Source organism: Capricornis sumatraensis, chromosome 15 (genome assembly GCF_032405125.1).
Source record: "Capricornis sumatraensis isolate serow.1 chromosome 15, serow.2, whole genome shotgun sequence".
In the NCBI taxonomy this organism is placed as follows: Eukaryota; Metazoa; Chordata; class Mammalia; order Artiodactyla; family Bovidae; genus Capricornis; species Capricornis sumatraensis.
In genome coordinates, this window is record NC_091083.1 from 46,798,942 (window position 1) to 46,826,812 (window position 27,871).

At 41.0% G+C, this 27,871-nt stretch overlaps 1 protein-coding gene across 1 annotated transcript; it reads right to left on the bottom strand.

Annotated features, from left to right (window-relative positions):
- Positions 1-2,395: 2,395 nt before the first annotated feature.
- LOC138091811 (prostaglandin F synthase 1) lies at positions 2,396-19,813 on the bottom strand. The gene is made up of 9 exons (XM_068987787.1): positions 19,730-19,813; positions 17,054-17,221; positions 15,125-15,241; positions 13,495-13,572; positions 12,952-13,074; positions 10,521-10,630; positions 9,149-9,314; positions 4,613-4,695; positions 2,396-2,509 (listed from the first exon to the last, which is right to left on the bottom strand). The coding sequence occupies exons 1-9, from the start codon at positions 19,811-19,813 to the stop codon at positions 2,467-2,469; spliced, it is 972 nt and encodes a 323-aa protein (XP_068843888.1). The 3' UTR covers positions 2,396-2,466.
- Between the last annotated feature and the right edge of the window lie 8,058 nt (positions 19,814-27,871).

The following is a 27,871-nucleotide window of genomic DNA, read 5'->3' on the forward strand; positions in this document are numbered from 1 at the left end:
ATAAAGAAGGCTGAGCGCCAAAGAACTGATGCTATTGAACTCCGGTGTTAGAGAAGACTCTTGAGAGCCCCTTGGACTGCCAGAAGACCAAACTAGTCAATCCTAAAGGAAATCAGTCCTGAATATTCATTGGAAGGACTGATGCTGAAGGTGAAATTCCAGTGCTTTGGCTACCTGATGTGAAGAACTGACTCCTTGGAAAAGACCCTGATGCTGGGAAAGACTGAAAGCAGGAGGAGAAGGGGATGACAGAGGATGAGATGGTTGGATGGCATCACCGACTTGATGGATACGAGTTTGAGCAGGCTCTGGGAGTTGGTGATGGACAGGGAAGCCTGGCGCGTTGCAGTCCACGGGGTTGCAAAGAATTAACACTACTGAACTGAACTGAGGTTTTATAATGTGATAATTAGGTGTGCATATATATGGTGTGTTGTGCTAGTTCCTGGGTCCCCATTTCTAAAGTTGGAGTGAAGGTCCCAGGTGATACCTGAATACTCAGTGAGTTGAGTGACAGGAGAAAAACCTTGAGTCTAGGGATCCTGGATCAATGACTGTAGGCACTCAGCATCCCTCCCTTTCTCAGGAGGGAGGTGTTTTCTTTACATTACATGGCAGCAAACACGCCCTACATGTTTCTGCAGGGCAAGGCTATTTGTTATACAGATGAAAAGTTGTATGGGATGATGGATAGTTAGTGCCTCTTCCTGATAAATGTACAGAAAAGTGACAGAATGTGTAGAATTATCTCAACAGGCACTTACTAATTTCTAACAGCTAAATACTCCTGATTTCATTAATAGTCTCACCCTCCACTAGACTGTCGACTCAATAATTTATTTTAGTTTATTGTCCATTTTATTGATAAAACAGTCTTACTAAAAATATTCAATAAACGTGTGCTGAATAAATCAATGAATGAATGGCTAAACATATAATAACTAATCAAAGTGTTTAGCATAAAGAAGAATGTATATATATATATACGAATCATTTTGCTGTACAGCAGAAATTAATGCAACATTGTAAACCTCAATAAAAATGTTTTAGTGTATGCCTCAATAAAAATGTTTTAAATAGAGAACTAACAGTTTTAAAAATTAAATAAATTGAAAAGATGCACTGCTTTATAACATGTGTGCATAATCAGTCACTAAATCCTGTTCAACTTTTTTCCACCCCACGGACTGTAGCCCATCATGATCTTCTGTCCTTGGGATTCCCAGGTGAAAATACTGGACTGAATTGCCATTGCCTTCTTCAGGGACTCTTCCCTATCCAGAGATCAAACCTGTGCCTCCTTCATTGACAGGCAGATTCTTTACCACTGAGCCACCTGAGAAGCATTATAAGAAGCTAAATATAATACTGTAATTTTTAGTTTATATTCTATTAAAGTATAGTTTAATTACAATGTTGTTTCAATTGCTAATGTACACAAAAGTGACTCAGTTATACACATATATACATTCTTTATCGTATTTTTTCCAATTATGGTTTACCATAGATAAATATCATTCCCTGTGCTATACAGTAGGACTTTGTTGTTAATCCATTCCTTATATAATAGCTTGCACCTGCTAACCCTACCCTCCCAATCCAACCCTCTCCCAACCCCTTGACCCTTGGCAACCATCAAATAACACTTGATAGCTTACAAAAACACTTATGCTAAGTAAAAACTAAGTATACAACCTGCATATTGAAAATGATTCTAATTATAAACAGACACACACTTTTGTATAGGGGAGTCATGAAGGTATGAAATAAAATTTATATTTTATGGCAAAAATTTAAATATGAAAAATTCTTTTGTGCCCTTTGCACCCCTCTCTCCTTACTGTGGGTTGTGTGTCTGCATTATATATGTACCAGACCTCTTCCATCAATGCGAGGACCTGCTCAACCATAAAGAGCCACATTCTCCCAGCATCAGTAAGACAGCTCCTTAAAAGACAAATTTCTTCTTGATCTTATAAGGGGTCACATGACTCAACACGATGACACTTTTATGTGTATTATGTACACTGTCAATAATATGTCTTTTCATGTAGAGCCCTCTGTCTCCAAAACTTACATCCCCAGTGCCTTGACTTCTAGAAGACAGAACAGCAGAGTTTTCTGGGTTATAGTTCTCAAATTTGGCTCGAATAAAATTTTATATTTCTTTCTTAGATTGACTGATTCATTTTCAACAAAGGAAAATGGACCAAATTTATTAAATGGGTTAATCAGGTTATCTTTATTTTCTATCTTTTCCCCTTTATTTTTCAAATTTTTTTGTTATCAGGAAAAACTAGTACTGATATTTGAAATCTTGATTATTTCATAAAAAGTTTTTAAAGAAAAACAAGCTTTCAAAAGTTCAGACACTTCTTTTAAACACCTCCACCAAGTACAGAAATGCTCTTCACAGCCCTAGAAGCAAGACGTTCAGGTAGAAGGCATGGTGGACAGCTCACCCAGTCAGTATTCTTCAGAAAATGGATACTCAGGGTGACCAGTACCCCTGAAAGAGAAGGAGGAAGATTGATTTATTAAATCTGTCTTGTTGTCACAGAGAGCATTACTCTGTGGATGCAGTCAGAATGGGCTCAAACTCAAAATCTACAAAACATGTCCCTCCTTCGCCCCCAACAAGCACACACCAGGTGTCTGCTTCATGTGCACACTGCACCTGCATGTCCAGTCCCAACATTCATGTGTAACAGTTACTCCACAGTGACTTATACAATATATAAATGCATACAATTTATATGGGAGTACAAGACCTAGGATTGACTGTGGAGGTCATTTCAGACACAGGTGGAACTTTCGGCCCTAAGTGATGAGAATAACCATAGTTAAGGAATACCTTGCTCTTTTTCGTATAAACATTCAATGAAAAAATGTTGAGCATACCCAAAATACAGGATGCCTCCAATTGAGGAATTACTATTAAGCTGAAGAAATACCACATACACCTAAATAACCATACCTATAAATTGTGATTACTATTTTCTTAGTCTATATGACAACACATTATTTATTCATTAGTATTACTGTTGTTATCTTTTCTTATGGCCTGACTTTTCTTTCTAACTTGGTCCTTTTCAATTCAATTCATTAAAGAGTGCATTCAGAGCAATTCCATGTGCCAAGAGTTGTGCTGTTGACATAAACCCACAAGGATGAGTAAGTCTAGGCATTCACAGCTTAATGAAGGAGAACACAGCACACACATAAGCTTTTGAGAACAGAAAAGTAACTTTCATTTATCATTATGTCTTTTCTCAGAATAATGGTATACTTATAAACACATGTATATGTACATATAAACATCTTCTTTACAAACAAGGAGAGTTTTGAGATCTTTCATTTGAAACTAAATATTCATTTTATCACTAATTTGAATTTGCTTCTTTCTAAACTGTTTTCCAATATCTCTCTGTTTGATTAGCCCTCTTTCTCATCAATCCTGACATCCTCCTGCAGTAATCAGGAAGCTGGAATCCTAGGTTTGTGACTAAGTCAAAATCAAGGAGATAGGAGCTCTCCAGGGGATGGACATCTGCTAGACAAAGGCAGCACTAGATTAAGTCTGGACTCAAGAAACTAGAGACTCAGATGATCTTAGTAGGGTGTGTCCTGCTAAGGACACAGCAGTCACTCTCTCGAGCGTCAGCTAAGTTCGTGATCTACTTGCAACTCATTTGGTGACATTACAAGGATGAGGAAATGTGTTGTAACAGGGGGGAAAGGGATTGATTTGGATGAATTGATTTGTCTTGGTACAAGAAATGCCCATTAGGGAGAAAAACCATCAGACACTAGGAGGAGGGGGTGGAAGCAGGCCCACTGTGACTACTCAGCAATAATGCCTGTTGGCCTTCATGGACCCCTCCTCCAAAACACATCAGCAATACATTTACAATTGTGTTAGGATAAACTTGGGGACTCCCAGGTGGCTCACTGTTAAAGAATCCACTTGCCAATATAGGAGTTGCTGAAAATGTGGGTTTGATCCCTGAGTTGGGAAGATCTTATCCCCTAGGTAAGAAAATGGCAACCCACTCCAGTATTGTTGCTGGGAAATCCCATGGACAGAGGAGCCTGGAGGGCTACAGTTCCTGGGCCTCCAGGAGTCAGACACAACTGACCATACTCATACAATAGGATAAACATGAATGTAATCCAAGATGGATTCTTTATCACACAGTCCTTATTTATCATTTCCTCCTGATTCTAAAAGGATTTAAAGGTGAAATATTCGTGTAGGTCCCTGAAAGAACAGTGGGCTACAGGCAGTGTGCTCTCTGTGTCTACTAGGTCCCTCAGCCTTGAGAGGAGGTACATCAGGCTCAGGGATTACAGGCACAACGTAGTGAATTCACCACAATGTCAAATCTGGGGATCTTACTTATAGGTTCTCCTGGGCCTCAATTACATTTCTGTTAGTGATAAATGCAACCCTGGAGGAAACTTCTGGTCTGAGGTCTGCAGGAAGCCCCTGGTTTACTCCTATGCTGGAAATCAGGACATCCTCCCTAAAACTAAGTTTTAAGAAAGCTTATTCCTCTGCTGAGCTATATGCTAGAGAAAACTGTGTGTGTAATATATACAAGTCACTTACTGTTGAAAATCATAGTATCTTATATTACGATTGAGGCCATCGATTGCTTTCATGTCTTCTGGAGTCAGTTCAAAGTCAAACACCTAGAAGGAAGGAAGAAACACATTAGCCTTTCCTCCAAGGAGCTGGCCTGCCCCTGGGGACTGAAGGACTTCAAGTTGGACAGAGACAAGAAGAGGTGACAGGGAAGCCGTGTCTGTCCTCAGCTTCCAGGTGAACAAGCCTGGGACCCTCTGCTGAGCTCTCACCTCTCCTTCCTACACCTTCTCCTTTTCTGTCCACCTTAAACAGATTATAGCGCATCAGTCCCTTATCTTTCTAAGTGAATTATTTGAGACAGAAAATTGAAAAAAAAATATCTTCTTTCAAAAACAAAGGGGCAGTTGGACAATTCAGACAAAATACCTGCATTTCACCATGCATTAAGCTGTTTTTCTTCTTCCCAACACCCCCTAAATATGATATACCTTTGAACTTAATAAGAATTGTAAGGAGGACCCCTCCCTCCAAAAACCTACCCAATAATCCCATATCAAACTTATTCATTATCTAAGAGTAAATCTAACCCAAAAGGATTATGTAAAGCCTTTAAGGAAAAAAGTTATGAAATGTGCTTAAAATATTAAAGCACACCTAAATAATTAGAAATTCATCTCATAATCATAGCATGGAAATCTCAATTTGTAAAGAAATCAGTTTTCTCCAAAGCATTCTAGTGTTTCAATGCAACATGAACCTAAGACTTAAACATGTATTCTTTTGTGGGAGTTGGGAAAGTGACACTAAATTTACATCAAGGAACAGCTAGTGAAAAGTAGCAAAGATCTCTTTAAGGAAGGAGAATGTACCATTCCAAAAAACAAGACTTGTTTTCCACTATAATAAGACAGTACAGAAAACTGAATCGTTAAATAGAAGAGAGGTCGGAAATGTACTTATGGACATTTGATATATGACAGAGTTGACAATGAAAATCTGTAGAAAAATATGGATCTTTAGATTTCCATTTAAATACACACACACACACACACACACACACATATATATATATATATATATATATATATATATATATATATATATATCCCTTTTCATATCTTATTAGAAAATCAGAAGGATGGTACGGGAAGGGAGGTGGGAGGCGGGTTCGGGTTGGGGAACACGTGTACACCCGTGGTGGATTCATGTTGATGTATGGCAAAACCAATACAATATTGTAAAGTAATTAGCCTGTAATTAAAATAAATAAATTTATATAAAAAAAAGAAAATCAGTTTCAGCTATATTACAGAATCAAATTTAAATGGAAACAGTTTTTCAGGGGACAATTTCCCTTCTCCTTGACCTGAGCGGTAACCTGCCTTGGACAGTGATATTTGCACTGGACTGGAGAAAGCAATGGCACCCCACTCTGGTACTCTTGCCTGGAAAATCCCATGGATAGAGGAGCTTGGTGGGCTGCAGTTCATGGGGTTGCTAGGAGTCGGACCCGACTGAGCGACTTCACTTTCACTTTTCACTTTCCTGCATTGGAGAAGGAAATGGCAACCCACTCCAGTGTTCTTGCCTGGAGAATCCCAGGGACGGGGGAGCCTGGTGGGCTGCCGTCTGAGGGGTCGCACAGAGTTGGACACGACTGAAGTGACTTAGCAGCAGCAGCAGTGATATTTCCCAGAAGTGGTGAGTTAGTTCTGAGTCCAGACATGAAGAGGATTTTTCCCCACTCGCTGACTGGGGATCATAGCACTGTGCTGAAATGAAGACCAGGTTAGTTGACCACAGTATAGCCAAACATATGAAAAACTAGATGGAAAGGTGCACAGCTCCTCTGACAAGAGCCACATCCATCTGCTAAAGCAGAACTACCGAGCTGCTCTACTGCTGCTGCTGCTGCTGCTAAGTCACTTCAGTCACGTCCGATGCTGTGCAACCCCATAGATGGCAGCCCACCAGGCTCCCCCGTCCCTGGGATTCTCCAGGCAAGAGTACTGGAGCTGCTCTGCACTAAACTGCAAATACACGAGAGCCCAGCCAAGAGGACAACAGCTGAGCTGAGTGCAGGCTGATCATCAAACTACAGAATCAAGAGAAGCATAAGTGATCTCTGCATTAAACCCTGAAATGTGGGAGAGTTTCCTTTACAGCTATGGCTAAGAGTACGATAATGGTCTCCTACACACAAATCAAAAGACAGCTCAGCAAAAATGGGCACAGTCTTGCATAGGAACTTTGCAACAGCAAAAACTCATGGAGATTAAATGTATAAAAATGAAGCTACATTACTATTCAGGGAAATGTAAAATAAAATCATGATAATTTAGAGGTTCAAGATCACTGCTGTAACTTGTGTGTCCCCCAAACTTACCTGTTGGGAACCTTACCCCACTGTGATGGTGTTAGAAATGAGCCCTTGAAGAGTGATTAATTAGGCTATAATGGTGGGGCCCTCATGAATGATATTTAAACAATATCATATTCATATAAGAGACTTGGGAGAGCTCTGTTGCCCCCTCTACCAAGTTAAGATACAAGGAGAAGCCTGTGACCTGGAGGAGGGCCCTCACTTGACCACATGGACACCCTGATCTCAGATCTCCACCTCCAGAACTGTGAGACTACAAATTTCAATAGTTTCTATGCCACACAATCTGTGGTGTTTGTTCAGTTCAGTTCAGTTCAGTCATTCAGTCGTGTCCGACTTTTGTGACTTCATGAAAAGGAGCACGCCAGGCCTCCCTGTTTACCACCAACTTCCGGAGTTCACACAGATTCACGTCCATCGAGTCAGTGATGCCATCCAGCCATCTCATCCTCTGTCGTCCCCTTCTCCTCCTGCCCTCAATCTCTCCCAGCATCAAAATTTTTTTCCAATGAGTCAACTCTTCACATGAGGTGGCCAGCGTACTGGAGTTTCAGCTTTAGCATCATTCCCTCCAAAGAAATCCCAGGGCTGATCTCCTTCAGAATGGACTGGTTGGACCTCCTTGCAGTCCAAGGGACTCTCAAGAGTCTTCTCCAACACCACAGTTCAAAAACATCAATTCTTCAGTGCTAAGCTTTCTTCACAGTCTAACTCTCACATCCATACATGACTACTGGAAAGACCATAGCCTTGACTAGATGGACCTTAGTTGGCAAAGTAATGTCTCTGCTTTTCAATATGCTATCTAGGTTGGTCATAACTTTCCTTCCAAGCAGTGAGCGTCTTTTAATTTCATGGCTGCAGTCACCACCTGCAGTGATTTTGGAGCCCCAAAAAATAAAATCTGACACTGTTTCCACTGTTTCCCCATCTACTTGCCATGAAGTGATGGGACCGTATGCCATGATCTTCGTTTTCTGAATGTTGAGCTTTAGGCCAACTTTTTCACTCTCCTCTTTCACTTTCATCAAGAGGCTCTTTAGCTCCTCTTCACTTTCTGCCATAAGGGTGGTGTCATCTGCATATATGAGGTTATTGATATTTCTCCTGGCAATCTTGATTCCAACTTGTGTTTCTTCCAGCCCAGCGTTTCTCATGATGTACTCTGCATATAAGTTAAATAAGCAGGGTGACAATATACAGCCTTGATGTACTCCTTGTCCTATTTGGAACCAGTCTGTTGTTCCATGTCCAGTTCTAACTGTTGCTTCCTGATCTGCATACAGATTTCTCAAGAGGCAGGTCAGGTGATCTGGTGTTCCCATCTCTCTCAGAATTTTCCACAGTTTATTGTGATCCACACAGTCAAAGGCTTTGGCATAGTCAATAAAGCAGAATTAGATGTTTTTCTGGAACTCTCTTGCTTTTTCCATGAGCCAGCGGATGTTGGCAATTTGATCTCTGGTTCCTGTGCCTTTTCTAAAACCAGCTTGAACATCAGGGAGTTCACGGTTCACGTATTGCTGAAGCCTGGCTTGGAGAATTTTGAGCATTACCTTACTATGATGGTGTTTGTTAGAGCAGCCTAGATAATCTATGCTGCAATGTCACTTCAGTCGTTTCCGACTCTGTGCGACCCCATAGACAGCAGCCCACCAGGCTCCCCTGTCCCTGGGATTCTCCAGGCAAGAAAACTGGAGTGGGTTGCCATTTCCTTCTCCAACGCATGAAAGTGAAAAGTGAAAGTGAAGTCACTCAGTCGTGTCTGACCCTCAGCGACCTCATGGATGGTAGCTTTCCAGGCTCCTCCATCCATGGGATTTTCCAGACAAGAGTACTGGAGTGGGGTGCCATTTGGGAATCACATAATTCAATTTTGTCAATTGAGAACAAAGAAAATGAGGTGTCATTTGCACAAGGTGACAATATAAATGGCTGACGTAATGCTGAAACAAAAATCTCTGTTTTCTGCCCAACTTGAACCCTCTCCAGCCATGCCACCTCTCCTGTTGCCACATCAGGAGGAGAAAATCACCAGGCACACACAACACATTCATGCATGGGGAAGAACTGGTAACTTCTCTTGATTCAAGGAAAGTCTTGAGAGACAAAGAATGACCCTCATGAAGGATACTCCCTAGGAGCCCTCTGCCCACAGCCCCACTCATCATCACCTGCATGTTCTCTTTGATCCGCTTCTTGTTGAAACTCTTGGCCAAAACCACAACCCCACGCTGTACCTGGTAGCGAAGGGCAACCAGAGCTGGGGTTTGCTTGTGCTTTTTGGCAATGGCACAAAGAACTGGGTCCTCCAAGAGAACGGGGTGGTTCTGGTTCACCCTGGAAGGAAATTCAGAAATGCTGAGGGGCTGAGACTAAGTACTCAGTTTCTAAGGAGGCTTTTCAAACAGACCAAGTAGGTTCACTCTAGACCAATGTTTCTCAAAGTGTGGTCCATGGGCCAGCAGCATCAGCATCACCTGGGATCTTGCTAGAAATGCAAATTCCATGGCTTAACTGCAGACAAACTGAATCAGAAACTCAACTGTGGCACCTGGCAGTCTGTATTTACAAACCTCTTCCAGGCATTTGATGCATACTTGTGAGTACTGCCAATCTTGTGGAAATTTTTTTCTGTTTTTACATCTCAGTGGCTGTTTTTCTTTTATAATCACAACTCTAAAGTAAGTACAAGGGCATGAAAAGAAAATGAGATGGAGAAGACCAGGAAATTTTTAAATTTTTGCTGTTCTCAAGTGTTGATAAAAATCAAGTAGTCCAAAGATGAGAACTATTCATTTCATTGTTGTTTGCATTATGCAATAGTCCTACAAATAAATGCTTACTAAAATGATTCAACTTGTTAATTTTTGATCATCATAAACCTGGGAGGTACTTAATATTATCCTGGTTTTAGACATAAGGTAAGGGAAGCTTGAAAGTTTATTATTCATTAGTAATTTGGAGAAGGCGATGGCACCCCACTCCAGTACTCTTGCCTGGAAAATCCCATGGATGGAGGAGCCTGGTGGGCTGCAGTCCATGGGGTCGCTAAGAGTCGGACATGACTGAGCAACTTCACTTTCAATTTTCACTTTTCACTTTCATGCATTGGGGAAGGAAATGGCAACCCACTCCAGTGTTCTTGCCTGGAGAATCCCAGGAACGGGGGAGCCTAGTGGGCTTCCATCTATGGGGTCGCACAGAGTCGGACACAACTGAAGTGACTTAGCAGCAGCAGCAGCAGTAATGTATTCATTAGTTAATAAATAAGTAAATCATGACTTAAGTTTATGTCTTAGGTCTCAACTATGGAATTATATATAAATGTATTGCAGACTTGCCGTTTAACATTTTACAAGATACATGAAATGTAAAAATTGGCTGGGTGATGGATGGGAAGACAAAAGAGCAGGGTTTCTCCCATCTCTCTTCTCTTCCCCTGCCAAACGAGAGTTATCTCCAGAGTACTGTTACATTAAGATAAACATATTTCTTCAAAAATTGAATTTTAGAGAATCCCCTTGTCTTCAATAATGTTCATACCATTCTGATGATAGTTGGGCTCCCAGAGCAGCATAAGCAACTAGGACAATATCGTGTGACTTGCAGAACTCCAGCAGTTTGCTCTGGTTGAGGTAAGGGTGACATTCCACCTGTAGAATGGAAGATAGAAGAGTGTCAGTTTATATGAAAAGACAATATTAATACTACAAAGATTAAAAGTTTGAAACGTGCTAAAGAAAACACTGTGTCACATCAAATTAGAACTTAAAACATCAACCTTGTCATGATATTTTTTTAAAAAAGAAATTTTATTACTGTCTCCTGAAAAGATAAAACAAAAAAATAATGACATTCTTGAGAAGAAGCAACTCTAGGAACCAGATTTTGGTTGCCGAACACCACTGGATACCACCAGGACACTTGCCTAATTCCAGATCGGGAACAGGAAAAGAGCCATCAGAATCATGGACATCAAACTGTGCCAGACAGCAAGAAATTGCACAAAGACTTATGGACAAATGACTTAAAGTAAAAAGAACCACTTTGATGGGGAACCCACTGGTGACATTTGGGTAGACTTGAGCATCAGAAGGAATCATGAATGAAAACAAGTACGGTACACAGAGTAAATAAAAATCCCTGAAGCGCTAGTGATGAGAGAGGTGAAAAGAACAAAAATATTTTCCTCCAGGGTTGATGATTATTACAATAAATCCTGTCTCAGAAACTGACAATTAGTGACAAGGAGTCAAGTTTTACCCTGTCTTGTAGGAATAAGTGTGGAGGCTTCCCGAGTGGTGCTAGTTGTGAAGAACCCGCCTGCCAATGTGAGAGATGCAGGTTTGATCCCTGGGTCAGGAAGATCCCCTGCAGGAGGGCATGGCCATCCACTCCAGTATTCTTGTCTGGAGAATCTGGCGAGCTACAGTTCACAGGGTCGCAAAGAGTCGGACACAACTGAGCACATGCATATGCATACTAATTAAAGTCACAAAACAACGATAAATACAGTGCATCTGTTAAAAGCTTGTCTAGATATTCTGGTAACAGAGTGCTTTAGTGGTCATTCTAGGTGAAAAGACCTTGGGAAACATGGCTCAATGTGACATGGGAACCACATAAGATACAGGTCAACAAAGTGTTATAGATTTTATTTGTTAAATATATAATACATAATAAATAAAATTAAATATGTGTATATTCCCTGTTGTAATCTTAACTCTTCTAATATCTGAAATTTTTCATAATAAACAAATATGGGCAAAATTAATATTAGAATCACATTAATATTTTAATTTCTAAAATTGAAAATATATGTATAATTGATATATGTATATTTCTTGAATTATGTAAGCTACACTTGGCTTGCAAAGAATTCTGCTATAGGAGATTTGTTATCCTTGACTTCAAGTTGTATATTAGAGACATTATGATACATTTGAAATAAGACCATTTCACCAGGATAAAGATTACATTACATATATATCACATCTCAGTTATATATGTAGATAGGTCAAACTTAGAATTAAACATTAGAGAGATGGTCACCAGGGGCTGGGAGGAAGGAAGAATCCAGATTTGCTAATCATGGGTGTGAAGTCTCAATTATACAAGATCTGCTGTACAGCACTGTCTGTATAGTAAACAACACTGTCTGTATTGTACTGAATACTTGAACATTTTTATGAGATTAGATCTCATGTTAAGTTTTCTCACCACAATAAAGTAAAAATAGAACCAAAACAATAAGAGTGCAGAAACAAACATAGACAAGTGTGCTAAACCAGTTAATTTTATGACGGACATTGATGGGAGAACCAGTCCAAGACTGAGTAAATGATCAGATGTGCTCTAAGCTAAGTAAATGTTCCTGAGTGAATATCTACAGTTGGTGTCACCATAAGCCTTTAACTTCATCCATCTGACTTGACAGACCTTCACTGTCTCCAGCAAACTTTTCTGTACTGTGCTCCATGATGAAGACCAATGAATGTAGAGACACCAAGACTAAGGATTCAGGCATCTAGACCCCACACAAACACTTAGCACCTATCTCAGCTGATTTTTCCCTTTGTTATTTACTTCTCATTCTGTGTTTTCATGGTCTTCCTTCCTGTATACAGTTCCCTCTGAGGAACTTTCGATCATCCGATTAGTTATCACCCTTTCAGCTCAGGGAAAGGCCTCCTTCCTCTAAGTTCTGGGGGACTGGTCTAAGCCCCTTCACCCCTATTACCTTCCCTCAATTCCTACCACAAGTTAGTGGTAACTCCTCCCCGTATTTTCCACCCAGATTTTATCAAAGATACTGCTATGGATTCTATTCACACCATCCAGACAGAGGCTCTGCTCTCTGGAACCTTCTGTTCCCAAACGTCAGATGAACAGGAGGGGAGGACAGACAGACATCAGGCTCCAGGGCAAGAAGGAGGTTCTGAAGAGCAGCAGGCAGAGGAGCCAAGCTACTCACCTGGTTGCAGACGGGCTTGTACTTGAGCCCCGGCTTGTTCAGGATCTTCTCCAGCTGCTTGTGGTTGAAGTTGGACACCCCGATGGACTTGGTCAGCCCTGCATCCTTACACTTCTCCAGGGCCTGGGAGGGAGGGGTGATGAACAGTCACTTGGAATGAGTGATAGATCAAGAATAAATGTTGGAAAAAATTTGTAAAAAGTGTCTCATGTCAATAATTAGCATTGATTTTAAGAAAGACAAAAGGAGAAGAGGGTCATGACACAAGAGGAAGAATTATCATCTCCTCGTTAGAAAAATCCCAGAGAAGACATATCACAAGGAAGGAAATAGATGCCTGTCTTCACTGTCTCATATTCTCCTCCACTGTTCTTCTCTGTGAACATTTCAGCAATGATTCCTCCCCTCAACCCCAGAATCCCAACCCTTAGATTCATGAACTGCTGAGTCTGATGGTCCACAGCCCATTCTCATAGGTGGAAGAAATGAAAGAAACTCCCCCCTCATGTCTCCTCCTCTGGGCTTTCTTCTCCCCACACTCACCTCCCATGTGTGACAGAGATCCACAGAGTCAAATATCAGTTTTCCACTTTCATCTTTTGGAACAAATCTATTCCCTGGCTGGAATAGAAGCAATCATTGTAGAGCTGTTACCAAATGATTTCTCCACATTTAGCTAGGCTGCTGGGCATGTCTAGACCAGGCACTAAACCTCTATGAGATAGGTAAAGCAATATTCTAGATACCAATATTAGAAAAGTGATTTGCAAATGGAGTTATGAGCAATGTCTTCAGGAGGCAGGCTCCCACTAATCTCTTACACCTAATATATGTTTTAATGAAAATAATTTTCATACATTGTAATGGGGATTATCAGTGACTTATGTGAATTTTTTTTCTGCCCCTTATACTTTGCTCTTGCAAAATGCCTCTCTTGTGCTGGGAATGGCAGTAAGTTACATGGCTTTATTTCCAGATTAAAGATTGCAAACTTGATTTGGGCTAGATAATCAGACTTCTTTTCCCTCTGAGCATCTGATGCGCTAGGACAGGCACATGAACCAGCAAGACTCTGTTTAGGTGGATACGGAATGTAGAAGATCCAGACATGCTCTCAAATTTCATGAATATGAACCTTGAGTTTCCCCAAGGCTATATTTGCAACCAACGGAACATGTTCAGTAAAAATAAAGCAAACCAAGAGTAGTGACAGAATAAGGGATTTTTTTAAAAGGTTACATTACTGAAGAGTATTGCAAATCCTTAACTCTATCCATGGCTGGGATATGCCATCTACATAGTCAAATAGACTCTTCTGCATAGGGTGGCTTGAGTAAATTTCTGTAACTTAAAATCAAGAGTTCTATGTAATACATTTGTTTTGTTGATGCTGTTGTTTTGTTTTTGGCTACAGCTTGCTGGATCTTAGTTCCCAGAACAGGATTGAACTCCTTCCCTCAACTTGACTTGCCTCAGCAGTGAAAGCATGGAATCCTAACCACTGGACTGCCAGGAAATTCCCATTGCAGTTTTTTTTTTTTTTAACTCAGTTTTATTTATTTATTTCTTTACTTTACAATATTGTATTGGTTTTGCCATACACTGACATGAATCCGCCATGGGTGTACATGGCAGTTCTTAATGGCTAAGTGCATTCTATAATGCTCATTGTGAAGTCAGGCAACAGTGTAGGCAATGTCTCTCAAGTCCCTCTAAAGGCTGGGAGGTTTAGACCCACCCAAAAGGAGCACCACCAAAGTTGCTCCTCTTGAAAGAGTGAAAGGGGGAACAACTCAGTCTGTGCAAGTGTGAGGCAGAGGCATTGCTCATCACTCTGTACCAAACTGTGTTCATGAAATCCCCAAGAGATTCAGAAATCATAATCAGAGCTGTGTGCTAAAAATGCCCATTTATATTTTCCCAAGTTTTTGAGCAAAGCATATGAGATTATTGTTGAACGCCTTTCTCTGGGAGGCATGTAACAGAATTAAGGATTCAAGGAAGCTCAGTAAAAAGATGATCAGAAACGATTATTTAGGGGATTCTACTCTAGTGTAATCATCTCTTCAACCTACTAAGAAAATCTTAAGTCAACCATCCATCCAAGTTTATAAGCACTCTGAGGCAAGAAAAAAAAAATACATATGATTGAATACAAAAGCAGATTGCTAACCTTCAGAGACACAGGAGAATGAATAATATAGAGATCGACATAGTCCAGTTGAAGATTTTTCAGTGACTTTTCCAAGGCTGGTCGGACCAACTCTGGTCGAAGGAAAGTGCACCAAAGCTGCAGAGGTTAAAAAAGGGAAGTTGTGTGAAATGAACGCTGTAGCTAATTTTGTCTGCCTCATATCACTCAATAATTAGACATTTTCTATTGGATAGAAATGGATGACCACTAAAATAATGCCCGTTTTCTTCTAGAGTTCAATTTTAAGTCTAACCTACCCATGTAAACTTTATTATTTGAATTTATCATCATTCCACTATTCACAAAAGAATGAAATGAATCAAGATATAAATAACATTACCAAATAATTACCCAGCCCATCATCTGAATTATGTTTGAAAGAGTGTCAGAGGACAAACAGTCTAATTTGATCAAACAGTCAATTTTCTCAGATTAATTAGCATTCCATTACCTAGGGGATCAAGCAGAAGCAAAAGATATTAAGAAGAGGTGGCAAGAATACACAGAAAACCTGTACAAAAAAGATCTTTAATGACCAAGGTAATCACGATGGTGTGATCACTCACCGAGAGCTTGACATGCTGAAATGCAAAGTCAAGCGGCCTTAGAAAGCATCATAACAAACAAAGCTAGTGGAAGTGATGGAATTCCAGTTGAGCTACTTCAAATCCTGAAAGATGATGCTGTGGAAGTACTGTACTCAATATGCCAGCAAATCTGGAAAACTCAGCAGTGGCCACGGGACTGGAAAATGTCAGTTTTCATTCCAATCCCAAAGAAAGCCAATGCCAAAGAATGCTCAAACTACTGCACAATTGCACTCATCTCACATGCTAGTAAAGTAATGCTCAAAATTGTCCAAGCCAGGCTTCAGCAATACTTGAACCGTGAACTTCCTGATGTTCAACCTGGTTTTAGAAAAGGCACAGGAACCAGAGATCAAATTGCCAACATACCCTGGATCATTGAAAAAAAGAAGAGATTTCCAGAAAAACATCTAATTATGCTTTATTGACTATGCCAAAGCCTTTGACTGTGTGGATCACAATAAAATGTGGTAAATTCTGAGAGAGATGGGAATACCAACCACAGGACCTGCCTCTTGAGAAACCTATATGCAGGTCAGGAAGCAAGAGTTAGAACTGGACATGGACCAGGAGACTGGTTCCAAATAGGAAAAGGAGTATGTCGAGGCTGTATATTGTCACTCTGCTTATTTAACTTACATGCAGAGTACATCATGAGAAATGCTGGGCTGGAAGAAGCACAAGCTGGAATCAAGATTGCCGGGAGAAATATCAATAACCTCAGATATGCAGATGACATCACCTTATGGCAGAAAGTGAAGAGGAACTAAAAAGCCTCTTGATGAAAGTGAAAGAGGAGAGTGAAAAAGTTGGCTTAAGGCTCAACATTCAGAAAACAAAGATCATGGCATCTGGTCCCATCACTTCATGGGAAATAGATGGGGAAACAGTGGAAACAGAGTCAGATTTTTTTTTTTTTTGGGCTCCAAAATCACTGCAGATGGTGATTGCAGCCATGAAATTACAAGATGCTTACTTCTTGGAAGGAAAGTTACGACCAGCCTAGATAGCATATTCAAAAGCAGAGACATTACTTTGCCAACAAAGGTCCATCTAGTCAAGGCTATGGTTTTTCCTGTGGTCATGTATGGATGTGAGAGTTGGACTGTGAAGAAAGCTTAGCGCTGAAGAATTGATGCTTTTGAACTGTGGTGTTGGAGAAGACTCTTGAGAGTCCCTCGGATACTAGATTTAAGATGTAAATATGTGCAAAAAAGTTTTATCAATAGACAACATTCACCTAACTACCAATCCTATTTCCTAATTGTCACCTTCACACAATCACTTGCACATATGTGCACACACACACCACATACAGCACCTTTGAAGTGTAGAATACATCTTCTCTCTTCACAGTGCCATCTGCAATCTTGCTTCGAATGGCCTGGCCAACCTGCTCCTCATTTTGATACAAATGAGCACTGTCAACATGGCGGAACCCAACCTCTATAGCCAATTTGGTGGCCTCCAGGGCTTCACTCTTGGGAACCTACATGAGTAACAAAGGTAGAAGTTGAATATCCACATGATTAAGAGATTGCTAAGGCATGAGACTGATCATCCCAAGAACCAACTTTTCTTCATGCATTTGGTTCATTCTGCAAGTATGTGGTGATGAACCCATGACAGTTTCCCTAAATGTTCCTAGTCAGTGATTAAATGGAACCCAGGAACCCTTCAATCCCAGGTGACCAGTGGTTGATCACAGGCATCAGAGGACCCAAGCCCACCTCCAGGTTCAGTGATTTGCTGATACAATCCAAAGAACTCAAAATAAAGTTGTAGTCATGTATACAAATTATACTGTGAGATGTCCGGGGCAAAATCAACTAAAGTATGAGGGCATGGTAAAAGCATCAAAGGGCTTCACTTGTGGTTCAGCTGGTAAAGATCCACCTGCAATGTGGGAGACCTGGGTTCGATCCCTAGGTTGGGAAGATCGCCTGGAGAAGGGGAATGCTACATACTCCAGTATTCTGGCCTAGAGAACTCCATGGACTGTACAATCAATGGGGTCACAGAGTCAAACACAACTGAGAGACTGTCACTTCAATTCATTTGAAAAGCATCAAGAAACCAGGTGAAAGCTTTTGAGACCTCTGTCTACAGGTGAAGCCACACCGAATACATCTAAAACTATCTATTCAAGGTGTAAAAAGTGATGTTCTCATATAACTATCCATTGTAAATGATTACCACAATTAAGCTACCAGAAGATCCATAACCTCACATAGGTTACTTTTGTGTGTGGTGAGAACATTTAAGATTTATTTACTATAGTCACCAAGCTGTACATCAGGTCTCAAGCCTTATGTATCTTATAACTGAAGGTCTGTAGCTTTGATAAAATCTTTCCATTCTTCAGAGGCTCGTTCTCAGTTTCTGAGCACTATGTCTCTACTCTGCTTCTATGAGTCAATTTTTTTAGATTCCACCTATAAAAAGATCATGAAATATTTGTTCTCTATGCCTGCCTTGTTTCATTTAATGTTCTCCTGGCTCATCTGTGTGGTTGCAAATGGTGAGATTAACTTTCCTTTTAAGGCTGACTTTTTCCAGTGGTCATGTATGGATGTGAGAGTTGGACTGTGAACAAAGCTGAGCACGAAAAAATTGATGCTTTTGAACTGTGGTGTTGGAGAAGATTCTTGAGAGTCCCTTGGACTGCAAGGAGATCCAACCAGGCCATTCTGAAGGAGTTCAGCCCTGGAATTTCTTTGAAGGGAATGATGCTAAAGCTGAAACTCCAGTACTTTGGACACCTCATGTGAAGAGTTGACTCATTGGAAAAGATTCTGATGCTGGGAGAGATTGGAGGCAGGAGTAGAAGGGAACGACAGAGGATGAGATGGCTGGATGGCATCACTGACTCAATGGACGTGAGTCTGAGTGAACTCCGGGATTTGGTGATGGACAGGGAGGCCTAGCGTGCTGCAGTTCATGGGGTCATAAAGAGTCGGATACGACTGAGCGACTGAACTGAACTGAACTGAATATTGCATTTATGTTTCGGTAACTCAGAATCTTTTATTTTCAAGGAAGTAGATGTTTGGTCTAACTTTCCTCTGTCAGGTCTCAGTCCTGGTTTTCCTTAAGATCACTTGCCTTGTGGGATGTATTAAGGAATGAATAAATGAGCTTCAGTAATAACCTGGACCATTCCCTCTCCTCATCACACTTTGCACTACAAGTAAACAAGCCCTGTCTTTTGTTGCAAAATGTCTCTGAATATTATCTTCTGTTTTATAAATCAGAAAAGTGAGACTCAAAGTTTCAGGACCAGTCCCTTGTCACAACTACATACTCTAAAGACAAGATGGACAGCAAACTTTCTGGCATCAGGTCTAGAGACATGTCCACTAGTACCTCCTATGCCTGAGTATTGCAGACTATAATAAAAAGAAACTGAAAACCCCAAGAATTCAAAGTTGGGTGTAAGATAGTAGCTTATCCCTTCAAATGATACTAAAGCTTCCATTAGGAGAACTTTCCAAGCAGAAACAGAAGTCCAAGGCAAAACACAGTTAGTGTGTCTTGCCTGGCACGGAGCAGGCACCCCACAGTAGAAAAGCAATTCTTCCCATTAGTTTTCAGTCACCTCATCTTCAGGAAATTTTTCCTCAAATACTTCTCTGGGTCATGTCTTTTTGGAAAGAGGAAAGAGTTCTGGAATTAATGAAATATACAGAGAAACCATTGCAATCTCCCTCAAAGCAAAGTAGCTGACAGTCAGTGTTCTTGACAGCTGAGTCTCACCTCTTTTGATAAGCTGGAAAAGAGACGGAAACTGGAGGGGAACGCAGAGTAATCTGCAGGTGAGCACAGCCTCAGACCCTAATACAGAGTGGAGACTGGATGTTCTCTCCCAGTTAGTGAAACCGTGTGATCCTCCCAGGGTCACACAAGAGCTCAGTGCTTAACAACCCAAGTCCCCTTATACTCATGTCACATCCACTACTATTTATATTATATCTCAACCCCAAACCACTACTCTTACCTCCTCTGGTGCATAGGTTCCAAATCCTAGGACAGGAATGAAGTAGCCATCATTAAGCTTCACCCTCCGGCTTTTGGGATCCATTGCTTGTTGCTTTTCTGAGTAAGCAGACTCTGATTTTTTCTTCTGCCTTCAGAGGTTGTAAACAACAGGAAGTTAACATGCCAGCTGCACTGTCCAGTGTTAGCTGATACGTTGTAGGAGGAAGAGCATGATTAAACCAGTACATTTGGAGGTAGAAGAAGACTGAAGTCAGTTAACTCGTTTTTTTTTATCAGTATAATCTTAAGTATCATATAATGATGAGATGGGCTAACAATTATTGACCATATGTTGCATGGAAACTTCCACATAACAATCATTTCATTTTTCTGATTATGAAGCCCAATCTTGATCCTACATCAGCTGAAACAGTATTAACACCACACATATATAAATCACACAGTTTAAAAGTGTTTAATATTAATAAGCATGTTTCAAAATGTAATTCCTTAATAAAGAATCAAAACATCAAATGAAAAGAAATTTGCCTTTTTGTATTTCCCAACAGTAAATTATGTGTGCGTGCGTTCCTGTGTATGTGTGTGTGTGTGTATGTATTCCTGGGTGTGTATGCATTCATTGGGTACTTGAAACAACAGGCAACTACTCACTCTTGGTTGATTTCCTGCACATCATGACTGGCCTTCACTAGTTAACTTGGCATGCTCCTTGTCCTGGGATCAGTCCAAAAGAAAGCTAAGGGCTGCTCAGTTTATTTCTGCGTCAACATCTTGCCTGGTACACGGGTGACTGTTTTATTCCCATGAATATACGGCTGTTTTTGAATGCCCTATGTCCCCCCAATCCACATGGCAGTTCTACTCAGGGTTTTACATAGTCTAGTCTAGGTCTCCACCCTTAATCCTTTGTCCCTGGTCCCACATATATATAGCCCCCCTGCAGCTATAATGAGACACTCCAGCTGTTCTTCAGTTTAAGTTTGTTTAGGAAAAGCAGACCTTCATCTTCAGGCTGTCCCCAAGTAGGTTGCAACATTGCATTAAGGCTTTCTGTGATCACTCTGGTTTGAGGGAGCTGAGCCACCGCTCTTTGCAGATCAAGACTGCACTGCCCCAGGCAGGAGGAGGGTAAGGAGAGTAAAAACACCACAAAATGTCCTTCCATCCTGTTCTGGATTTTTCATGATTATGTGTTCACTTTGTTGCCATAGATTTTGTTTGACTGTTTTCTAGAGCTCATATGACATTTTTCATCTGACTTCTGATTGTTCTCTCATGTTTCTAAGGGAGAATTCAATACATCCTAGCCCACCATTTTGCTCACGTAACTCTGTTAAATTTTATTTGGTTTCACAACATTTCACTATATCAGTGACTCACAATTTCCCTTACTTATCCCAAAGTTGTTACAATTTAACTTGCTTACAAGTTTTTCTTTCACCGGTAAGGCTGAGCAAAATAGCAAAGTATGTAATATATGTATAATTTATATTATGATAGCTTTCTAAAAGTTATATAACTAAGTTCAAGGTATAAACCCTCTAAGAGTCAGTTTTCACACTGCATATGGTATGCAAAAACCAGCCAGAATGTGTGGCTTTGGTGTCCTTTTCAGGATTTCACCACCATCAGGTCTGTAAAGCAAAATAATTTTGCTGGTGGTAAAAATTAAAGGCAAATTTATTTTCATTTGAAGTTTTCATTCTTTATGAAGGGGTATGAGTCTGAGTGAACTCCGGGAGTTAGTGATGGACAGGGAGGCCTGGCGTGCTGCGATTCACGGGGTTGCAAAGAGCTGGACATGACTGAGCGACTGAACTGAAGATTTTTTTTAAATGCTTATTAATCACTCCTTTCAATTGTGTGATTCTCTGTATGAATGTATTTGTACTGTAAGATTCAGCTTCATAATTAGAAAAATGAAAAAAGACAACTATGTGGAAGTTTCTAGTCTAACATACAGTTAATACTTGTTCGGCCAACCTCATCAAAATGTATCTTAAGATTATACTGATAAAAAAACCCAAGCAAGCCAACTGGCTTTAATTCTCTTCTTACTCCATGGGAAATAATTTAATCATGCTCCTCCTACAATGCATCTGCTAACATTGGACAGTGCAGCTGGGGCGTTACCTTCCTATTATATATAACCTGTGAAGGCAGAAGAAGAAAAATCAGTCTGCTTACTCAGAGGAGCAACAGGCAATGGAAACCCAATGCCAGAGGGTGAAGCTTAATGATGGCCACTTCATCCCTATCCTGGGATTTGGAACCTATGCACCTGAGGAGGTAAGAGTAGTGGTTTATATCTGTTGCAAAATGTCTCTGAATATTATCTTCTGTTTTATGAATCAGAAAAGTGAGACTCAAAGTTTCAGGACCAGTCCCTTGTCACAACTACATACTCTAAAGACAAGATGGACAGCAAACTTTCTGGCATCAGGTCTAGAGACGTGTCCACTAGTACCTCCTATGCCTGAGTATTGCAGACTATAATAAAAAGAAACTGAAAACCCCAAGAATTCAAAGTTGGGTGTAAGATAGTAGCTTATCCCTTCAAATGATACTAAAGCTTCCATTAGGAGAACTTTCCAAGCAGAAACAGAAGTCCAAGGCAAAACACAGTTAGTGTGTCTTGCCTGGCACGGAGCAGGCACCCCACAGTAGAAAAGCAATTCTTCCCATTAGTTTTCAGTCACCTCATCTTCAGGAAATTTTTCCTCAAATACTTCTCTGGGTCATGTCTTTTTGGAAAGAGGAAAGAGTTCTGGAATTAATGAAATATACAGAGAAACCATTGCAATCTCCCTCAAAGCAAAGTAGCTGACAGTCAGTGTTCTTGACAGCTGAGTCTCACCTCTTTTGATAAGCTGGAAAAGAGATGGAAACTGGAGGGGAACGCAGAGTAATCTGCAGGTGAGCACAGCCTCAGACCCTAATACAGAGTGGAGACTGGATGTTCTCTCCCAGTTAGTGAAACCGTGTGATCCTCCCAGGGTCACACAAGAGCTCAGTGCTTAACAACCCAAGTCCCCTTATACTCATGTCACATCCACTACTATTTATATTATATCTCAACCCCAAACCACTACTCTTACCTCCTCTGGTGCATAGGTTCCAAATCCTAGGACAGGAATGAAGTAGCCATCATTAAGCTTCACCCTCCGGCTTTTGGGATCCATTGCTTGTTGCTTTTCTGAGTAAGCAGACTCTGATTTTTTCTTCTGCCTTCAGAGGTTGTAAACAACAGGAAGTTAACATGCCAGCTGCACTGTCCAGTGTTAGCTGATACATTGTAGGAGGAAGAGCATGATTAAACCAGTACATTTGGAGGCAGAAGAAGACTGAAGTCAGTTAACTCGTTGATTTTTTTTTTTTATCAGTATAACCTTAAGTATCATATAATGATGAGATGGGCTAACAATTGTTGACCATATGTTGCATGGAAACTTCCACATAACAATCATTTCATTTTTCTGATTATGAAGCCCAATCTTGATCCAACATCAGCTGAAACAGTATTAACACCACACATATATAAATCACACAGTTTAGAAGTGTTTAATATGAATAAGCATGTTTCAAAATGTAATCCCTTAATAAAGAATCAAAACATCAAATGAAAAGAAATTTGCCTTTTTGTATTTCCCAACAGCAAATTATTTTTCTTTACAGACCTGAGAAGGGTGAAACCCTGAAAAGGATATTAAAGGCAGGCATTTTGGCAAAGTGCTTAGTGATGTGTGCTGTGCTTAGTTGCTCACTCGTCTCTGACTGTTTGCCACCCCATGGACTGTAGTTTGCTAGGCTCCTCTGTCCATGGGATTCTCTAGGCAAGAATACCGGAGTGGGTTGCCATTCCCTTCTCCAGAGGATCTTCCTGACCCAGGGATGAAACAAGAGTCTCTGCATTGCAGGCAGATTCTCTACTGTCTGAGTTATAAGGAAGTCCCCTGCAGGGAAAGCTATATATATATATATATATATATATACGATGCCAGGGACAAAGGATTCAGGGTGGAGAAATAGACAAGCCCATATATTAATAAAACCCTGAGTAGAACTGGTATGTGGTTTTGGGGATAGTAAGGCATTCAAAAACAGTCACAAATTCAGGAGAATCAGAAAGCTACCCAACGGGCCGGGCAAGATGTTGACTCACGAATGAACTGAGTTGCCCTTAATTTTCCTGTTTGGCTGATCCCAGGAGTAGGAGCATGGGAAACCAACTAGCTAAGTCTACTCAGGACAAGGAATAAGTCTGCCAAGAGCAAGTATTTGCCTCGTGTTTCAAATAGCCAATATGAACACACACAGACACACAAGAACATTCACACCTGACACAGAAGAAAGGAAGGAAAGGAGGGAATGAGGGAGGAAGAAAAACAGAAAGGGAGGAAGAAATAAAGAAAGAAAGAGTGGAAACCATGGTCCAGGAAAGGAAGAAAATAAACCGGCACCAGCTCTTTCTGCACAATCAGAGGAGCCACACTTAGTGCACAGTGAGTGTCACAGACTGTCCTGGGGAGGAGCTCCAGGTGGGCAAGAGGACAGGATGCGGAGCTCAGCTCCTGCAGGAGCTGAGGAACGGGGGCTCGGAGGTCCTCCCTGGAGAGACCCGCGCACACCACGCACTGGGCACTGCAGCCCTGGGATGACCCCAGGAGGTCACGGCCCCACAGCCACTGTGAACCCAGGGGGACCCACAGGAGGCCTGAGAACCTGACTCCTCTCCTGAGACACGCACCCGCTCCTGCTCCTGGAACAGACTGAGGGGGCAGCCAGATGCTACCCAGGACTCAGCCAGTTTACTGGGCAGCCCGTGTGCCCCCTGGCCCACAGATGCCCCCTCATGGCCTCTGGATCCAGGTCACTCCCCCTGGGGCGAGGGCTGCCCATGCTGGGCAGAGTGGGCAGTGGGGTTGGGGGGTGTACAGAGCCAGCTCAGACCAGCAGGATGTCTGGATGGGGCAGGGTGGCCATCAGAGAGGGGCCGGAGGAACAGGGTCTGAGGCTCTGACGGTGTGCCAGGGCTGCACCACAGGCAAGGCCACCCGCACCAGGGGCTGCTCCAGCGTGCCTCCCTCCAGCTCTGCCACCCTCTGGGGCAAAGGTGCCAGAGTAGGGGAGAGGGGTGCACACTTACAAGGTGGAACCAAGTTAAGCCCAACAGTTAGGGCTTCTGCTTCAGCGCCTTGGGACATGCCTGGTCCAGTAGGGTGTGGACAGCCACAGAGCATAAGAAAAGCCTCTGCTCACACTTGGCTCTGGATCTAGCCTCCCTTTCCACTTTCCACCATACTGCCAGCTGCCAGTACACCCTGGGGAAGGCATGACCTTGGCCCACTCTGCTCCAACTCTGTCCCAAAGCCTCCAAGCACACAGACTGCACAGGGACATGTCCACGCAAGAACACCCCTGCAAGACTGGTACAGGTAACTTCTTCACCTAATTTCATACATTTGGAGGAAGTTAAGCAAATTGAGAAGACAGAGAAATTTGTTTCAAGTTAAAGAATAAGAAAAAAAAAAAGTCCTGCAAAAATAGCTAATAAGACAGATAACTCACCAAAATAATGGACCATATTTCAAAGAATCGGTAATAAGAATTCTAACTTCACAAGGGAAAAATAGATGAACACAATGAGAGTATTAAGAAGTATAACTAGAAAATATTAAAAACAATAACCAGTCAGAACTGAAGAATATGATAACTCAGAGGGAAAAACACACTAGGAAGAAATAATAGCAGGCTAGGTGATACAGAATTCAGAAGTAATCTGAAAGATACCACTATTGAAATCATGCAATAAAAACAGAAAAAGAAAAGCAAATTTTAAAGAAGAGAATAGTTTAATGGGAGGGAGGCTCCAACGGGAGGGGACCTATGTATACATGGCTGATTCATTTTGTTGTACAGCAGAAACTAACACAACATTGTAAAGCAATTATCCTTTAATTTAAAAAAGAGAACTGTTTAAAGGGCCACTGGGACAACATCAGGTATAGTAATATCCACATTCTAGGAGTCCCAGAAGGAAGAGAGAGAGAAAGGGGCAGAAAAGACATTTGATGGAATTCTGACCCCAAATAACCAGAACCCAAAGAAGGGAAAAATTATCCAGATGCAGGAATCACAGAGAGTCTCAAACAACATAAAACCAAAGCTGCCCACACCAAGATGTATCACAGTCAAAATGGCAAATGTTACAGATAGAGAATTCTCAAGGCAGCAAGAGAAAAACAACATGTCACAGACAAGGAAAAGCCCATTAGATTATTGGTTGATTTTCCTGCAGAAACTATGTAGGCAGAAGACTATTCCATGATCTTTCTGAAATACCAAAAGGAAAAAAATGCAAGATAACCTACAAGATTATCATTCAGAATTGAAGGAGACCTAAAAAAACTTCTCAGACAAGCAAAAACTAAAATAATTTATCAATAATAAAATAATCAGAAAAGAAATGTTAAAGGATCTTCTCTAAGTGGAAAAAAAGATGCCACCAAGAAGTAAGAGTTTATAGGAAAGGAAGAATATGACATCAAGAACACAAAATGTGCGAGAGGAGAGTAAAAAAAGCAAATCCTTTAAAATGTGTTTGAACTTAAATAGTTATCAAATTAAAATGAGGACATACAGCTTGAATTTAACATATATGGACCCCACAGGAATCACCAGTCAAAAATCTACAATCAATACACAAAAACGAGAGAGAAAGGAACACAAGCATACAACTAAAGAAAATCTTTAAACCACAAGTCGCTGCTGTTCAGTTGCTCAGTCACGTCTGACCCTGTGACACCATGGACTGAAGCATGCCAGGCTTCCTTGACCTTCACCATCTCCTGGAGTTTGCTCAAACTCAAGTCCATTGAATCGGTGATGTCACCCTACCATCTCATCCTCTGTTGGCCCTTCCTCCTCCTGCCTTCAATCTTTCCCAGCATCGGGGTCTTTTCCAATGAGCTGGCTCTTCACATCAAGTTGCCAAAGTATTGGAGCTTCAGCTTCAGCATCAGGCCTTCCAAAGAATATTCAGGGTTGATTTCCCTTAGGATTGACTGGTTTGATCTCCTTGAAGTCCAAGGGACTCTCAGGAGCCTTCTCCAGCACCACAGTTGGAAAGCATAAAGTCTTCAGTGCTCAGCCTTCTTTGTGGTCCAGCTCTCACATCTGTACTTGACTACTGAAAAAACCATAGCTTTGACTATCTGGATAGACCTTTGCTGACAAAGTGTTATCTCTGCTTTTTAATCCACTGTCTAGTTTTGTTACAGATTTTCTTCCAAGGAGCAAGTGTCTTTTGATTTTGTGGCTACAGTCATTGTCCCCAGTGATTTTGGAGCCCAGGAAAAATCCAAGTGATTTTTGTCACTGTTTTCATTTCCCCCCATCCATTTGCCATGAACTGTTTTTGAATGTTGAGTTTTAAGCCATATTTTTCATTCTCCTCTTTTACCTTCATCAAGAGGCCAGGCAAAGAAGAATAAAAGAACAGCACAAAACTAGGGGAAAGAAAACAGAAAACAAGTAACAGAATGGCAATTAGTACAATCCTATCAATAATCACCTTAAAAGCCAATGGAATAAGCTATCTGGTCAAAAGATGGATTGGCTGATTGATTAAATAATAATAATAATAAAACACAAGTCTATCTATATGCTGCTTACAAGAGACTCACTGCAGAGCTATGTGTCTTTAGACACAGAGACTGTCAGCAAAGGGGTGAAAAAAGACATTTCACAAAGATGAAAATGACGAGACAGTAGGGGGTGGCAATACTCATATCAGACAAAATAAACTCTAAAATACAGTCTATAACAAAGGCCACAGAAGAGCATTACAGAGTGTTGAAGGGGTCAGTACAGAAAGAGAATATAACATTGGTTAACATATACGCATCAGGATGTTGAGGAGTATAACTGATGCTGTCGCTCCATCAGCATGGCATTTCACCTCGAGTATGTCTGTGGTTAAGATCATTTTTATTTTTACCTCTACTCCTTTGCAGACCTCAGCCATGGGCAGTTTTCCATGCTTTGGAAAGGGACAGCGGTTATTGTTTTAATTAATTTCTGAAAACCGGGAGATCACAGACTCTTTTTTACTTTATTTTCTGCAGGACATACAGTTTCT

What these genes read in the sequence shown, in the direction of transcription:
- LOC138091811 (XM_068987787.1), bottom strand. Translation starts at nt 19,813, where the DNA reads ATGGATCCCAAAAGCCGGAGGGTGAAGCTTAATGATGGCTACTTCATT. An exon ending in ATCTCTGTCACACATGGGAG is followed by an intron (nt 13,075 to 13,494) that starts GTGAGTGTGGGG and finishes CCTCCCTCCCAG; the next exon opens with GCCCTGGAGAAGTGTAAGGA. An exon ending in GCCCAACTATCATCAGAATG is followed by an intron (nt 9,315 to 10,520) that starts GTATGAACATTA and finishes ATTTCCTTCCAG; the next exon opens with GGTGAACCAGAACCACCCCG.